Genomic DNA, 17833 nt, shown 5'->3' with positions numbered 1-17833 from the left:
AGTTGTGAGATAGGCCTTTAATGCCTTGTTTTAGAGCACATCCACCTTCCTCTTTGCCCTTCTGTTAGGGTACATCCTCATTAGGAGGTGGGTCTGACCATTCTGCTTTTAGGTTAATAAAATGAGACTCATGGAGGCTGAGAGCAAACGTTACTCAGAGTCACTCAGTGAATGAAGAGCAGGGCCAGAACTAGACCCCAGAGTCCTCTTTGCTCAGGACTTTTGCCTTATCAGGACAGAGACCCAATCTAGGGGCCAGCATATTGTCTGGCAAAACTTTCTAGATGTGGAAGGGGTGAAGAAAGAGCCAAATGCGCATGAGTCCTAGAAGCTGAGGGTCCCCCACCAGCGGCCGCATTGCCCCAGTCCCCTGCTCAGCTGCTCTCTGTCTTGTCAGCCTTCCATTTCCTGTTGTGTGTGTATACAGACATGCCCACTGTCTGCTCCCCAGATGTGGGCTGGGGTCCTGCCAGCTTCTTATTGTGTCCTTTGCTTTTTGCCAGCCCAGGCAGTGACTGACCCATGACCCAACGTGCAAAGGAGAAGTCTGGAGCTGGGGACCCCGTGGAACCAGTTTCGTCCAAGAAGATTGATCTTCCTTCCCCCAAGGAAACCCCCTTCCAGCTCAGCAGGGGTTCCGGCTGGAAGAAGGAGTGGTCCACCAACTGTGGGGAGTTCAGCATAGGGCTAGGTCCTAACAACCCTCCCCCCAACTTGTTTTAGTTCAGACTCCTTTTTACATATGACAAAGGCACTTTTGATACACACTGTAAAATACTGACGCTGTATTTTAGACTCAGAATATATTTTATAATGTTCATCTCAAGGGCTGAGTGGCTGGAAAGGGGAGGATGCAGGATTTTGGAGCTGCACCTACAGATTCAGGTACCATGTGCGTGGTAGATGTGGGCTGGGGAGAAGGGCAGGGCAGGCAGGAGCCAGTCCAACATCCATGAACTCAGGTGAAGCTTGGATTTGACATGTGCTTCCAGGGGGGCCCAGCATTGGGCTTGTTGGCATACTATCTGGGGGAAGAGGGCTCCTTAGCTGCAGAGGTTAGCTGTCCCTGACCTGGCCAGATGACTGACTCTGGAGAGGGAAACTCCAACAGGCTGCCATGTGGAGCCCAAGTCTGTGCCTTGGCCCTTGGGTTTCGTTTAGGGGCAGTAGTATATTCAAGAGGTTTGGCTCCCAACCTGTTCATGAGGCTCTCTCAGCAAAGGGCTCTCTTAGGAAAAACAGAACAGTTGGCTTTAATTAAAAAAAAAAAAAAAAAAAAAAAAAAAAATATATATATATATATATATATATATATATATATATATATATGCCCTTTGAAATACAGAAAAGGTGAGGGGAAGCACCTTTTATTGTATCATAAGCAATAAACTTCACACTGGGTGGTGTTTCCCTAAAACGCCCTGACTCCACACTAGGCTGTGACAGGACTTTGCTGTCTGCCCCGGAGAACCTAGGTCAGTTTCCCCGTGATATGGGCCTTGTGGCCAGAGGTCAGGCCATGTGCCCCCAGCATCCCTGATGGATGGCGGCAGGATTTGGACTTGACTTCCAGTCTCAAGTGAGGAGGGGGCTGCCAAGCCAGGAGCAGTGTTTGTGGCCCTTTATTTAAGTCATGAGCTCATGATATTTTGCATACAGAAAATGATGTTTTAAGGAAAACAAAAAACAAAAAACAAAACCTCCATTGGGTAGGGCCACACTTTAAATGAAAATTTGTCTTTGACTATGGTCGGAAAAAAAAAAATCTTAACTATATTTAGAAATTGCTGTCTATTTTTAACTAACTCCATATGCTGCCAGTATCAACTTCATGACATTTGCCAAAATAAGATTTTATTTTTGCCTTTATAAGATTTTGTTGGAAAAATGAAATGAATATTTTGCAAGAAAAAGTTAATTTAAATAAAAGTGTAATGGTTTGCAAAAAAAAAATGTGATGTACAGATTAAAATATTAACCTGATATGCTTTCTGCTTCTTGCTGGCTCTATCCTCATGAGTGGCCTTAGTTTGTTTTCCATTTCTTTGGAAAATCCCCAGTATCAGCTCTTGATCTTGCTTGTGTTCACTTAGGAAAAGTTTCTCCTGCTGACAGTTCCTTGACGCTTGATTGACTTTGGAGGCCTGGGAGAAGAAGGCCTGTGCTTTTGGGTCTTTAGTGGGGCTTCAGCTGCTGCTCACAGTGGTTCCCCCCAACACCCAAGTTGAGGGGCCTCTGGGCTATGGACTGCCATGTGGGGTTGGTTTGGCGGACAGACTGCAATCCAAGATAGCAGGATGGACGCCCGGGGACCATTTCCAACCCACACGCCGCCAGCTCATTCCAGTGAAGCGGGTTAGTGACGGACCATTGCAAATTTGATTTGTATTTAATTCTTTTTGACTTGTTATGTAGGCTTAAAACAGAAGCCAAGCGGCTAGTTCAGCTTGGGTATGTGTATTTCCAAGTTTGTTGTTATGGTAGTTTTTCTTTATTGCCAAGAAGAGTACCCAAGGTTTAGAGTGACTTTCCAACTATTAATACTGGGGAGAATAGGTTCCAGGGCATTCTGAGCAGGGAACACTGCTGTTTTTTTAGCTACCGATCTCTTTTTGAATTTTAAAATAAGAAAAAAACCTCCCTGGTTTTAAGCATTACTTGAAGGTCTCTCCAAAACAGATGAAAGAGATTTGGGCGGGGTGGGGGGGCTTGGAAGAGCAGATATTCCTCAATAACTCAGTACAAAAGTTAAAATATAAAGGAAAAGAAGATACAGAAACCAATACCCCCTACACACAGTGTGGCCATCAGCAGACATACACCTTTTTCAGCAAAAACGTGTCTGCGGTTTTCTTCTTACTGTTGGTCTCAGTTTCTGTTTCGCACATACAATCCGATGTAGGAGAGAAGGTGGCGGCTCTCTGTTTTCTCCAGCTCCAGCCAGGAGAAGGGTAGCCTCTTCTGTAAGAACTGTGACCCAAACGTCAGTCTGCAGAGAGCATGACAGGCTCTCAACTCAGACTCCAGGAAGAGCGCGTGTGTTTTGGAAAAGGCCTGCTGCAGCCATGACGTGTAAGCGGGCAGCAGGGCCTGGCCCCCTTCTCAACCCAATCAAGAGGATTCCTTACTTGAGGTAAGATGGGGCTATCTGTGAAAGTACGCACTGACTGGGGACCTTCCAGATGGGGACCACGCCGGAAAACCCTGCATGGCCTCATGATTCCAGCTTTGCTCCTTAACAGGGGCACAGGGCCCGAGCAGAGTTTGATTGATTGATTGGTTTTTATTTATCTTTTTCTGAGCAGAGTTGTGAACAAGGGGATCGTGGTTGACAAATGTGAGCTCGGTGCTCCTGCATCCATTTGCGACATTCCCCTCCCAAGCTATAACTTTTAACCTGGGCTGGATTGAGCCCAGGATGTCTATCTAATTTTAGCAAGAACAGATGGGAACACTTTAGGATCTAGTCCTAAATTATCCCTTTAGGGATAATTGCCACTTTAGTTTCCTGAACTGCCCAGGTCTTCAGCATGTCCAGGGCATTGTTTCAGTGATACAAGCTGAGATCCACCTGCATTTCTGAGTGCATGTGAAGTAGAGGTCCCCAGACTGGTGGAGGTGCTGAAAACCTTTTGTTTGCTCCCCATCATCCACTTTTCTGCCTGCCTTCATGGCGGGCTATGAGAGTAGAAACTTCCCTGAGTCTATTTGCTTTCCTCTACCCCCTTGGCTGTGGTTTTCAGTTATACTGGATTCTCTAGAATTTTCCTGGCTATTATAGATTGCAGCCCAAGCCCAGGGAAGCTTCTGTCTTCCCAAGTCAGTCTGGGAATGGCAGGGGTGGGGGTGGATGTGGACCCTGGCTCAGCCCAGCAAGAGCCCATTTTGGGCTTTGGAATTTTCTTCTGCCCGTGGTGATAGTCCTCCATGGCAAGTCCTTTTGTGTTCGCACCAAGGGTGGGAAAGAAGCAGCAAATTATTTGTCTAATCCACAAATCACATTTCTGAGACATGGTAGGCAAATTCTGGGAGCCCCTTGCTTCTGATTCAGCATCAGACGCCAGGGTGCACAAGGGGCTTTGCCCATGTGGGTTTCGTGCCGTTATGAAAAGAACAAAGAGACAAGGCTGGGGGGCTCTGAAAAAATGGCAGCCCCTCCCAGCCCGGTAAACACGCCATCGCTTTGCCGCCTCCACTCCAAAGGCTATCACTTTCATTGCTCTCCGAGCAAAGAAACCTTTCTTCAGAGCGAGTGGCGGGGTACAAAGGCAGAGTACAAAATGTGTGCACATCACAGTCCCTGCAATTCTGTTTGAACAAGCATATTGATTGGGTCTGACCCTGTTACATTTTTTCCCTATTATTTGAAAAGGTGCATCTAAGTGTAGTGAATTGAACCTGTGCAGCTGAACTTTCCATGAAAACTTCTCGAGATATTTCTTGAGTTCAAAGCTTTTGAATTTTAAAGGGCATTTTTAATATGAGTCTGTTGAGTATTCTCTTCTGCAGCCCAACAAGGGATGTTAAATGCAGATGAGGCGGGAACCAGGGCACAAGTGGGGGGCGGGGAGCCTTCCTGTCCCATGAGGGGTGCAGGTCATGGTTGGAGGGGGCAGAAGAGCCCAGGAAGGGCTGAGCTTTGGAGCAGCCCCTAAAAAAGGACCCTAAAAAGGACCCCTCTGAGCTCACTGGATCCAGCTAAGGGGTCAGACAAGAGGCTTCCCAGCTGAGCTGCTCAAAGGCTTTTACGTGGAGAGCCAGAAAAAGCACTTGCTAAGAGCGCCTCCTGATAAACGAGGATTTTGGCCTCATGCATAAGGGGCTCCTGACTGCTCGGCTGCTAGCTTTCTCTCACACTCTGCTTTAGAACTGAGAGGGAATGAGACACAGTCCCTGAGGTCACAGAGTCAGACATGAGGCTCCCATTGTCCTCAGCCCTTGGGCTGACATCACTAATCAGTCGCAGCTGCTTTCCTAGAGACCGGAGCCACATCTCAGTCCTTAACTGACTTGACATCTTGGGGTGTTCTGCTAGTTATGTGGGCTGTCACCGTGGTTCCTCTCGTCATCCTGGTCCTGGGCCCTGGAAGCTTCCACAAAGTCTCATTTTCCACACACATACCGGTTCTCCTTGCCCCCTGAAGGCACCTAGTCCCCTTTGAGTCCCTGGCTCCTTGTTGGTCCAAATTCCTGTTTGCCTTTGGAGGCCTCTTGGATCTAGAAAGCGTCTCCTTCCTAGACCTCAAATCCATGTTCAGAGGCAGAATTGTCCCTGGGAGAAGTGGAGCTGTCCTATGGCTCTAGATTTGGGTCACTTGAAATAGAATTGCCCCTGGTAAGAGCGATGAGCTCATGGATAGCCTGCAGAGAGGCCTACGGGAAAGTGCCTAACACAGTGCCTAGTGAGTAATGGAAGCTGCCGTTTTGGCTTTGATCTGACAGCATCTCCTGAGGATTCCACATAGAGGTGTTACTTTGGTGTGCTTGACCCAGTCCTCCATCCCTGGGCTTTGGGGCTCAGAACCCAGATTTGTCAGCCACAAGACTTGGGGCTGTTTCCCAGGGCAATAGTCACACTCACTGGGCTCTGAAGATAGACGGAGAAAATTGGGTGAGAATCTAAATCCCAGGCCACTAGTGTTCACTGACACACATACGCTTCCCAAGGCCAAGTCTTCCTTGGAAGGTTGCCTGGCAGTCTTGAGACCAGGGCAATCTTGGACAGTCCTGGTGTCACTGAGAAGCATCAGCTGAGGACCTATCGCCACTGTAGGCTGCTCCCGTCCTGAGACCTGATGCCATGTTTCTGGACCACAGCTTCCTCTCTAGGGACAGAGTCATGAATGGCCCCTCAGATGCTCCCTTCCTCTGTGACTGTGGCTAGCCAGTCTCCTGTTAGTAGGTTGACACCACAGAAAGGAGGCAATCAGGAGGCAGAGGGAACAATCACAGGCTTTGGGGCCAGGCTGCCTGGAATCTAAACCTGATTGCTCTATTTGGCCAGCCATGACCTTGGGCAAGTTACTTAACCTCTTTGAAACTGCCTCAGTTTCTTGCCTGTAAGATACAGGTTTATATTAGCAACCTCAGTAGAGTTGTTGTGAGGATCAAATGTTATTACACAGAAAATGCTAAGCACAGTTTCTGGCCCCATAGGAAGCACTAGAGAAAAAAAATGTAGTTATTCACATGCATTTAAGTTATGATCATTAAATACATATCACGCTTTTATTCTTTGTTTACGTAGTCATTGCCTGTCTCCCTCACAAGAATATGTTTCATGAAAGCAAGAGTATTGTCTTGTTCAAAGTATCTCTAGGTCCCAGAATGATGTCTGCCATAAGAAGGGGCTAAGAAATAGTGCCTGAATGAATGAGAGAAAGAAGTCAAGCCTTGTTGACCAGGGAGGCGCCTCTCTTCTTCAGATGATGTTGCCTATCTCGGCTCTGCTCTGTTAGGTGCTTTATACTCTAGGTCCCAGAGATCATTTCTAGTACCCTCTTCAGAAGTTCCTTGAGTAGTAGCTAAGAGGAGAGAGTATGCAATTCAAAGCTACCCTTATTAACTCTGACCTTGGGCAAGTGCCTGAACCTCCCTAAGCCTCTGTTTCCTCCTCTGAAAGATGGGAGTAATAGTACCTTCCCTCCTGGGGGATCGCGAGGCCTGAATGAGATCATGCTTGGACGCCGTAGCTGGCATGAGAGCACTCAGCCAAAGTTCACTGTGCTGCTTTGCCCTCATGCGTGATCCTTGCTGTGAAGAGAGGGGATCCAGGTGGTTCTTCCACATTTGTACCGCTCCTTTCCCTGATTTGGCAGGATAACCAGGTTTGGGGTCATCTGTTATCCTCAGTCTGCTGCCCTCCACCATCTGTCTGCCATTTTATGTATTTATTTATTTTTAAAGATTTATTTATCTGGGGGGAAGTAGGGGCAGAGGAGGAGAGTACTCAAGCAGACTCCTGCTGAGCCCAGCGTGGGGCTCCATCTCACGACCCATGAGGTTGGGACCCGAGTGCCATGCAAGAGTTGGATGCTCAACCAACTGAGCCCCTAGGCGCCCCTGTCTGCCTTTTCTGACAGGTGCCTGCAGCAGGTGAAAACAGCCTGGGGCTTTGAAGTTGGGGTTCACAAGGCCATGCCCCTGCCAAGCTGCCTCCTTGAACTCCCCAGGGACCGAGGACAGGCGGATCCTCTGAGGCCTCCCCCTGCAGCCCTGCGGCTGTCCACCCAACATGAGATCAGCCTGCGCCTGCCCCTTTGATGTCAATTCCCAAACTGGAGCCTCGTGCCCTGCTCTGAGGACCTGGGCTTTGAAGTTGGCCTATAAACTGAGCTTTCAGGAAGAAAGTTGTCTGTTGTGCCTCAGAGCACGGCTGGGCCCTGTAAAGGCACTGGGAGTGCCATGAACACTTGATAAATAATTCTTTCTGGGCCCAAGAGAGATTCATTCCATTTAAAGGAGAGGAAAATTCCCTTGACCTTTTCGTTGAAGTTGTGGGGGCAGGGGTGGGGGGAGGTGGATGGAGAAGGATTTTGCAGCTGCTCGCTGAAGTCACGTGGGGCAGGCAGGTTGTCTCTGAGAGCTGAGCTGTCCCTGACTCCTGACCTGAGGGCCCCTCAGCCAGTCCTGCTCCCCCTCCCATTTGCTGCCTCCTGTCTGGAACAAGGGAGAGACTGGGTCCTCTAAGGGGAAGAGGGGCTGCAACAAATGGCAGGCCTTCCTTTCCTTCCAGAACCTGTCATGGTCAAGAGGTGAGGCAGACAGGATTTCCTACCTGCAGGAGTCCTGGAAATGGTCCTTATTTCACATCCCCTGAGCACTTAGGCCAAACCCTTCACGGGCCCCCTTTTGTGTGCAGCCGGATAATAGGATGTGAGTTTGTGTGCAGTTTTGTGAAAGCTCTCTTGAGGGCAAGGTCTATAATACATATGTATGGTACACAAAATCACAATGTACAGCTCTGTGAAAGGTCAGAGCACCAGCCCCCGTGCAACCGCTGCATCAGTCAAGAATTCCTTTGGGTGTGGTGCATAAAAAATGAATTCTGGAACACTGAAAAGAAATAAAATGAAAAAGAAAAAAATTCTGTTGGCCAGGAAGCCGGAAGCCCCTCTCACTCTCCTTCCCGCTCAGTAGGCCCTCCCTCCCTCCCTCTCCTGTGCAAGATGACTTTTGTGGTAACTTCTTACTTGCTTTTTCTTCACAGCTTTACTATCCAAGCAGCCATCATCACAATCTGTAGCTTAGTTTTGTTTGTTTTCTGAAATGTGCACGAATGGACTAATAAAGAATGCATTCCCTTGTGTCTGCCTTTTTTTTCACTAAACACTGTATTTATGATAGTCATCCTGGTAACTCTATCCCACTTGTTTTGTGTTGTATAGTATTCATAGGAGGAATATTCGATAAGTATTTATCATTCTACTGTCAAAGGACATTTGGGCATGTCCAGTCAGGAGCTATCACAGATAAGACTGCTACAAACATTTGTGTATGTGTCTCTTGGTGCACGTACATCTTTTGGTAGGTACCCAGTGTAGAGTTGCTAGGTAATAAGATAAGCATATCTTCAGTATAGGTAGAAAAGGCAAACTGTTTTCCAAAGTAGGAGCACTAATTTATAGTCCTAGGATGAATGTGAGTTGTGCCACATCCTTGCTGTGGTGGCAGCCTCTAAGATGACCCCCAATGATCTCTGCCTCTGGTATTTGCATCCTGTGTAAGCCCCTGTTATGAGAAAACATAACAGGATGTCACTTTCAAGATGAGGTTACAAGAAGACTAGCTTCTGTCTTGAGCGTTCTCCCTTGCTTTCTTACTTGCTCACTGTGAGGGAAGCCATGTTGTGAGCTAACCCGTGGAGAGGCCTGCAGGCCAAGGGACTTATGTCTGACCAACAGTCAGCAAGGACCTGAGGATGGCAGCAGTCATGTAAGTGAGCTGGGAAGTGGGTCCTTTCCTCAGGGAGACCTGGAGGTGATGACAGCCCCAGCAGCCATCTTGATTACAGCCTGGTGAGAGACCCTCCTCCAGAGGCATCAGCTAATCAGATTCCTGGCTCATGGAAACCATGAGATAAATGTTTATTGGGTTAAGCCGTTAAGTTTGGGGGTAACTTATACAACAATAGATAATCTACACAACAGAACTTTCTTGTTAACGTTAGCCATTTTGATGTGTATGAAGTAGGTTGATTAGTGTCTCTCTGATTATTAATGATATTGAGCATCTTTTCAAAGTTCATTGACCATTTGGATTTCTTTCTTTTTTTCTTTGTCTTTTCTTTTTCTCTTTCTTTCTTTCTTCCTTCCTTTCTTTCTTTCTTTCTTTCTTTTCTTTTTTTGGTGGGTGTGGGTAAAGTACCTGTCAGGAGTTTTGTTATTCTAGGGTTTGCTAACCTTTTCCTTGTTGATTTGTGGGGTTTCTGAATATAAATCTATTTTAGCTTGGGTTACTCCTAGAAAGCAGGGCCTAAGGCAAGGGCTTGCAGGAAGATGGTTTACTTGGGAAATGATCCTATGGAACATAAGTGGAAAGGAAAGAGAAGAAACCAACAGAAGAATGCCTTTTCAACCTGGTGACTGTGGTGGGAAATGGGCTCAATTTTATTGGGGCCTTCTGAAGAGCCATGTAAAATACACCTCAAAATTATCTGAGGTATGAAAGAGAAGATCACTTATCTATCTCAGGGACTCCATTGACCAAGGGTTTTCCCCATAGGGTGTCCCACATATCTCCATATCCCACCTGTGTTTCCCAAAAGATCCCTGTATTGGGGCAGCCAAGAAGCCATTGGGCATCAAATGAGAGGTGAGGCTAAATGAGATCCCACAGCAGTAATAGCTAGAGTAAAATGGGGGCCTAGAGGATGTGCAGTGGAGCACGAGAAGTATCTGACACAAAGCCTCGTATTGATTATAATGAATTGCTAGATTGCTAGTATCTTCTTACACTCTGTGACTTGAATTTTTACAGTGTCTTTTAATGAATAGACATTACTGATTTTAAGGTAATCAAGTTTGTAAATTTTTCCCTTTGTAGTTTGTGGATTTTGTTTTTTGTTTTTTTTTTTTTTTTAATCTTGTTGAAAGAGTCTTCCTATACTTGTCATAAAAATGTTCTTCCATAGTATTTTTTTTTCCCCACAGTGTTTTCTAAGCTTTATTGTTTTGCCTTTTACAGATCTACAATCCACCTGGAATTGATTTTTAAGTGAAGTGGACATCAGTTTTCATTTTTTCTATGTATATATCAAGACTATTGAAGAATCTATCATTTCTCACTGTTGTACTGTGCCACCTTTGTCATAAATCAAGCATTTGTATGTGTGAGAATCTATTTCTGGGCTACTTTTTTTCCTATTCCATTGTCTATTTGTCTGTTACTCTATCACACTATTTTAATGACTGGAGCTTCAGAGTAAGTGCTGATTCCCAGAAAAGCAAGGTGTCTGTTTTATTCTTCACAAATATCTTACCAATTTTTGGTCTTTTCTATTTCCTTACAAATTTTAGAATCAACTTGCCAAGTTTCACCCCCCGCCGTCAAATGGATTTTTTTTTTCCTATTGAGATTGCATGATGTGTAGATTACTTTGGAGAGATGTGTATCATCTCTATAATATTGAGTGTCCTAATCCTGAACATAAGTTCATTTATTTAGGCCTTTAAAATTTTCTTTCCAAAATATTTTATAGAAAGAATTCTGCTTCTAGCAATGGTGGACAAGGTGACTTTGAATCAACTTCCTCTATGAGAACAAATAGAAAAGGAGGCTAAAGTACAAAAACAAACAACAAACAACCCCCCCCCCCCCCACAGGAGAGTTGTCAAAGCACTGTATGGAGCCAAGATTCAGAGGAAAGGTAGAAGCGGGAGGTCAGCATTTTGTGCCATTTCCCCCTGGAGGTGCATCACCCATTCCAAAGGCTGTCAGCCAAGGGCCCAAAGGAGTGCTTTTGTAGATTTGTAGATTTTGACAGCTCCCCCATTGCCAGGACTCTTACTTCCAAATCCCAATCTCCTTGACAGTCTTGCATGCTGGTCTGTTTTTTCCACCCAGTGAACCTGCTGCTTCTGTCTACACTCCTTTACTGCGGTTGGAAAATGACCTCAGGAGCAAGGAGGGTTGGACGTGGAAATCAGAATGTGCTTCCTTTCTCTCAGTGATCAGAAGTCCCGTGTGGGTTGGCCAGCACAGATATCTTTACTCTTGAAAGATATTTTCACTGTGGATAGGATTCCTTGTTGGTGGGGTTCTCCTCCGCCCCCCCCCCCCCCCCGCAGTGTTTTGAAGTTACCATTACCTTGTGTTCTGGCTTCTTTTGTTTATGGTGAAAGGTCAGTTGTCTTATTTTTGCACCCTTAAAGATAATGTGTATTTTCTTCTCTGTCTGCAGTTACTTTTCTTCTTGTCTTTGGTTCATAGCACTTTTACTAGAATATGTCTAGATGTGAGTTTGTCTTTATCTACTTTGGAATTTAGAGATTTCAAGTCTGTAAGTGTATATCTTTTGTAAGTTTGGGAAGGTTCTTTTATTGCTTTAAAAGATAGATTTTCCTCGTATTCTATTTTCTTTCTTTAAAGGATGTATAATTGTATGAATGCTAACTCTTTTCACTCTGTTTCCCTGCTAGGCAACAATACTGCATTATGCAAGAATTACATCTGTGTGAGAAGGATTTGACAAATCAATTAGTCTTTCTCTTACTGAAATGCTTTTGACACTCAGATTCTCTCATACTCTAAAGCAGTGTCTGTCTCTGACATTAGCAGTGGCAAAACCCATCCACCATCATGGAATTTGGACATAGTCACCTCTTGTTTCAAGCACAAAGGGCAAAGTATGTGGAGGATTTTCCTGGTCACAAGGTTGAATGTTTAAGGTTTTAGGCTGTACTATGCCAGCCCCAAGTGGCAGATTCTGAGCAATAAAGGCACCTATTTGCCCTTTGATAAATGTATCTGTGATATGCAGTGCCCTTTAAGGCTTGGGCTCCAGAGTAGGAGCCCATCCTACCTGGGTTTAAGGGTAGCATTTCTCAATCTCAACACTAACATTTGGGGCCAGATGATTCTCTGTTGCGGGGGTCCGTCCTGTACTATTATAGGAAATGTAGCAGCATCCCTAGTCTCTGCCCACTAAATACCAGTAGCACCCCCCAGTATCACCAAATATTAGTATCTTCAGACATTGCCAAATGTTCCTTGGGAGGCAAAAATCCCTCCTGGTTGAGAACCACTGGTCTAAGAATCATACTCCAGACAAGACCCACATTAGAACTTAATACCAGTAGTCTGCTTTATAAAGGAAAGCACATAGCCAGTTTAACTAGAGGCCATGGGTTATAATGAGTTGTGTTTTCCTTTGGCTTTGGAAGGAAAGTCTTCCTGTGTAGAAGCTTTTCAAAGCTTAAATTTCATGTTTATTACATTAACTGTAAGCCTCAGTTTTCAGGACTGATCTTTTATCTCTAATATAAGAATCCTTTTGGAAATGGCTTTACTTTAATTTGAAGAGTGGCAGGCAGAATGACTCCATTTGAAGTCAGCCTGAGGAGGCAACATCTTAGTACTGGTAAAGGCGCAAAAGCCACTGTGTTTAGTAGAGTGAATTAGGCTCCTGAAGCAGCTTTGAGGGCAGTGAACAGCAGTTTGGTGAGATGGAGAGAAGAGGGAAGGCACTGTTTGGCATCTGTGGGAGGCATACGTTGGGGGGAGCATACAGATGTTCCTTTGGTTTATCCTGTGCCAGAAGTAATTGTGGAATGCCTTCTGAGAGTGGGCTAGGGAGCTGAAGTTTAGAAATCAAACTAGTGGGGGTTTAAGCAGTAATAATTTTGGTGTGATAAGTTAATGTGTACTTCCACTTCTCTCTTCTTTTGGAAATCACCCAAAAGCAGTAAGGAAAATGAGAAATGGAACCTCAAACTCTAGCTTCAACAAGCCTAGGAGACATGTGACACGTGGAACTCTCAAGTGAGTGAGAGTTGAACAAGTAGTGAATATCAAAAGAAGAGTACAGGAGACTTGCTTCTGCAGTATCTGAGAAACCTAACTACTGTCTTTTCAAAGGTGAGCCTATTTGCAGGACCAGTCTGTTAAAGTAGCAGGAAGAGAGGAAAACCCTGCATGTGAAGAGCCCTCTACTGTAGCATATGATCTTCACTGGCAAGGCTAGAGGGGTTCACACACATAACTCTGGATCACAATAAAAAACTGTTAGCTTATCTCCTCCTCAATATGAAAATCCTGCAAATATCTGGGCAGAGCTTAAATTGAAGATGAGTCATCAGTTTTCTTCATACAGGTAAATGGGAACTCATTTTTGACTCCCCTCTCACATGCTACATCCAGTCTTCTGGCAAATACTGGTGCCTCTACCTTCAAAATACATCTCAGAATCAATTTCTCATTACTTCCACCATTACCCTCTAATCTACATTCCTGTGCTCACCTAGAATACTACAATAATTTCATACCTATGCTCTCCATTTTGACGTTTGACTCTCAATAGTATTTTTTTCAAACAGAGCTGCCTGACTACATTAGATCATGTCACTCTAATCAAAAACTCTCTCCGTTATCTCTTCTCAGCATAAAATCCAAAGTTCCTTTTGTGGCTTTAATGATCTTATTCCTAACTGCTATCTCTTTGAACTCATCTCACAACTCTTTGTGACCCCTAGCTTATTCAGTTACTTACATTGCATCCCTTTACCCTGTTTTCTTATGTTTATCTCATTTGATACGTTTGTGTATCACCCCTCCATGAGAATGTAAGCCTCATTAAATCATTAAAGATTTTTGCTCACTGCTGTACTTCCAGTGGCTAGAACTATGCTGACACACTGTAGGTGCAATAAATATTTGTAGTTGATAAAAGTAAAAACAAAAACAAAAACAAAAACAAAAAACAAACTAGCACAGGCTTTATATGAAGATATTACAATAGAGGAAAAAATCAAGAAAAATAGACATTACATGAAGCACACACACAAAAAATTGCCTCAAAGTAGTTGAGAATTGGGGCATGTGGGTGGTTCAGCGGGTTAAAGCCTCTGCCTTCAGCTTGGGTCGTGATCCCAGCATCCTGGGATCGAGCCCCGCATTGGGCTCTCTCCTCGTTAGGGAGCCTGCTTCCCTTCTTTTCTCTCTCTTTGCATACCTCTCTGCCTACTTGTGATCTCTGTCAAATGAATAAATAAAATCTTTTTAAAAGTTGAGAATTATGATCAAACATTTCATAACCTGAGTATCTTTTTTTTTTAAAAAGATTATTTATTTATTTGAGAGAGAGAAACAGTGAGAGAGAACATGAGCGAGGAGAAGGTCAGAGGGAGAAGCAGACTCCCCATGGAGCTGGGAGCCCGATGTGGGACTCGATCCCGGGACTCCAGGATCATGATCTGAGCCGAAGGCAGTCGTCCAACCAACTGAGCCACCCAGGCGCCCCTTTAACCTGAGTATCTTAATGGAAGATTAATCTCTATAAAATAAGAGCAGACATCAGAAATACAAGAGGATATGATGAAACAACAAAGAATGACATGTGAGCTGCTGGAACCCAGGAATAAAATTTACAAAAATGAATATAGAACTGGAATGACAGAAGATACAGTGCTCAAATCACAATATGGGGAATAGAAAATAGGGTTTAAAAATAAAGAAAAATGACATGGAGAATAGAAGCAACATGTATATAACTTGAATTTCTAAAGGAGAAAATTTATTTTCTATTTTTATAGGTGAAAGCACTGAGAATCCTTGCTCATATGAAGAGTTGGCAATAGATTTTAAACTTCAAACCTCTGTGGAACTAAGCGTATTATGCTAAGCAAAATAAGCCTATCAGAGAGACAATTATTATATGATCTCTTTGATATGAGGGATGGCGGGGGGAGGTTTGTGGGGAGTAGGGAAGGAAAAAATGAAACAAGATGGGATTGGGAGGGAGACAAACCGTGAGAGACTCTCAATCTCAGGAAACAAACTGAGGGTTGCAATGGGGTGTGGTGGTGGGGGGAAGGGATAGGGTGGCTGGGTTATGGATATTGGGGAGGTATGTGCTATGGTGAGTGCTGTGAAGTGTGTTAAACCTGATGATTCACAGACCTGAACCCCTGGGGCAAATAGTACATTTTATGTTAATTAAAAAAAACAAAAAACAAAAACCTGAACTCTTGGCATCTAGGCCAAACATCATTATGATCTTTCACCAAAATGTATCCCTAATAAATCAGCTGACAATTCACTTTCTCTACTAATTTTATTAAAGGCATAGAACAGGAAACCACCTGACTTGCATTCAGGCCTCAGTATCAACATTTCAAATTGTCCCCTCTTTTGGAGCCCTTAATTTTACCCACAGGGAAGATAAATTACTGTGAAGTTTGGGATGATGAAGAGGTATTACCTTTCCTTCCTTTCCTGAGAAAGTCAATCATGAAAGGAGAGGTAGGTTTGAGAGAGATCAATTTAGGAACAAGAACATAGAGATGTACAGAAATTGATTCTATTGAATCTCTGTGTAACCCAAGAGTAGATATTCATCTAAAGATTGATGGTTAACAATGCTTAGTACTGCTAACAGGTCAAGCAAGGAATTAACTGAAAAATCCATTTTAGGAAAATGAGAATCACTGATTTGATGCAAGTTTTCAAAGTAGTTGTGTGAAACCATATTGAAATGAAGTGAGGAGGGAGGGGATGGCAGTGATAGAAGCAAGTTATTAAAACTGGATGTGGAAGGCATGAGGTAGGATGACAATAGCTCAAGTATGTATTATCTAAGAACAATTATTTTTAAGATGTAAAATACTGGGGGTAAAAATGTTGACAGAAAAGGGCCAACAGATTAAGGGAGAAGTTGAAGATGCAAAGGAAGATAATCAAAAGCACTAGGTTCACAAGAAGATTCAAAGGATTAACTATAGCTAGTATTTATTGAGCACTGAATACCTACCAGTGTGAAATGCTTTTAATCTGCTTTATCAAATTGTCAGTCACCATACAAGGTAGTTGCTATTGCTATCTTCATTTTACAGACAAGGAAAGGAGACCGAGAGAGATCTAGTTTGCACAAGGTCACTCAGCTTTTTTACTGTGGTGGTAGAGCAGGGCTGTGACCTAAAAGGCCTAAAGCTGTGGAACTTGTCCATGGTTGTGAATTTAGAAGACAGAAGTTGAAGGAATTTCTGCCTGATAAAATCTATTTCTTATGTAAGTTAGGGCATGTTAAGAATGAAGGAGGGTTATAGGTTTATGAATAGAGGCTTTAGACAATCGCTAACAAAATGGGAAAAGAGTTGACTAGAAAAAAACAGTATTGATAACATGCAGTGTTTAGGCCAGTTAACATTGATTTTTAGTAATACTCGGTCTTCTCCAGAAATAATCCATAAAGGACTGGATAGATCTACACATGGAATTTCCCAGGAAGGTATGACTGAAGAAGATTATTTAGGACACTGGCAATAGTGCTATTGAATGGACAGACCAATTAATAATCTAGACAGGGATTGTGAAGGTGAAAATAGATTGACAATGACTTAATTTGAACATATATAAAGAAGAGAACTGTCATGGTCAGAGGTAATTTCTAAATTAGCAATTTCAGAGGTAAAGTTGTTTTTGGATATTGGAAGTATCCAAGATATGGCTGTTGTTGGAGACAAAGTAATGGAACCAAAGCCCGGTAAGAAGTGGTCACTGAAGTCAAACAGGTATTTGAAAATTTTTCCTCAAAATTTACTCAAAGAATGTGACCTGTCTTTCTGATCTCAAACTGCTGTTTAATCAGAAAAACAGTAACTTCAAACTTTCTTCTGTAACTTCATTTCTCCCAGGTTTAAAAAAATTATAGATTTGAGGACTTTTACCGATTACACAGAAAATTGGAAATTGTGTTCCTAAAAAGCTTTCCAGTAAAGACTGTTATATCATTGGTATAGATAAACAGGTGGGAGAAGCGCATTTCAGTTAAGAAATTATCAGTGATAGAAATTTGCCATTAAACTTTTGACTGAATTAGTCTTTCACTGTACCAAAATAATTTGTATTTTCCAACCTGATTCTTTAATAGGGATATCAAGATGGCAAAGTATCTGTCTCCGTTTTTTCCCCTAAAATTGATAATGAAAAAAAAACACAACCCTGATATTCATGCTTAAAAGATAGCCATGATGTTTAATGTGGTGCTGGGACACTAGGTTACATGGACCAATAGACCTAAATTTATTCCAACCCTGAATTATATAAATGGTCCAATAATATATGAATTAGCTGGAATAAGAACTTCTCCATTTGGTCATGAAGAAAAAGGTCTTTCAGTGAAGTTATTTTAGAAGAAGGCTCTTCTATTTACATATTAAGAACCAAGACTTATAAATAACCCAGCATGTTTCAATAATAAATGGAAAATACTTTTTAAAACGTAATACTGATCTCTCCCACTTCCATTATTAAACATAAATCAGCCTTCATTTACTACTTCATTTAGTTGTAATAAGGAACCCTAGAAACTAGATATTTAAAAATCTGTGGCCAACTGAAATTTGAATAAAGCCAAACCTATTCAAACCAAGTATCTATTAAAGGTCATATATCCTGTCTACTACCCCCTGACTTGATATATTTTACTATGTGGGGTAGCAACTACTATAAAACAATGTAAGAAATAAGAAAAATCAAAAGCCAAATGTTGGAGGGCTCTAATCTATGAATGGATTGCATGAACCGGATTATCACCTGTTCAAGTTGCTAATACTCCTAAATTTTAAATTTCAAAGTGACATAGGAATTTGTTTTTTAAGTCCAACACATCGAACAC

General features: G+C 43.1%; 1 protein-coding gene across 17 annotated transcripts in view; it reads left to right on the top strand.

Moving 5' to 3' along the window:
- PLEKHA7 (pleckstrin homology domain containing A7) overlaps positions 1–1983 on the top strand; it is a 213554-nt gene extending 211571 nt beyond the window's left edge. For 14 of the 17 annotated variants that reach the window (XR_009345313.1, XM_059137273.1, XM_059137261.1 and 11 more), the window contains one exon: positions 504–1983. Coding sequence is in view for 8 of the 17 variants with exons in the window: in XM_059137273.1 (XP_058993256.1) it covers positions 504–526 (23 nt within the window). In the remaining 9 variants the exon portion in view is untranslated. The remainder of the gene's footprint in view (positions 1–503) is intronic. The other 3 variants (XM_059137335.1, XM_059137299.1, XM_059137258.1) reach the window with 1 other exon arrangement.
- Positions 1984–17833: the final 15850 nt, after the last annotated feature.

This window comes from Mustela lutreola, chromosome 1 (assembly GCF_030435805.1).
Source record: "Mustela lutreola isolate mMusLut2 chromosome 1, mMusLut2.pri, whole genome shotgun sequence".
NCBI classification, from domain to species: domain Eukaryota; kingdom Metazoa; phylum Chordata; class Mammalia; order Carnivora; family Mustelidae; genus Mustela; species Mustela lutreola.
The sequence above is the reverse complement of the archived record's forward strand: the minus strand, read 5'-3'. Positions and strand labels throughout refer to the sequence as shown.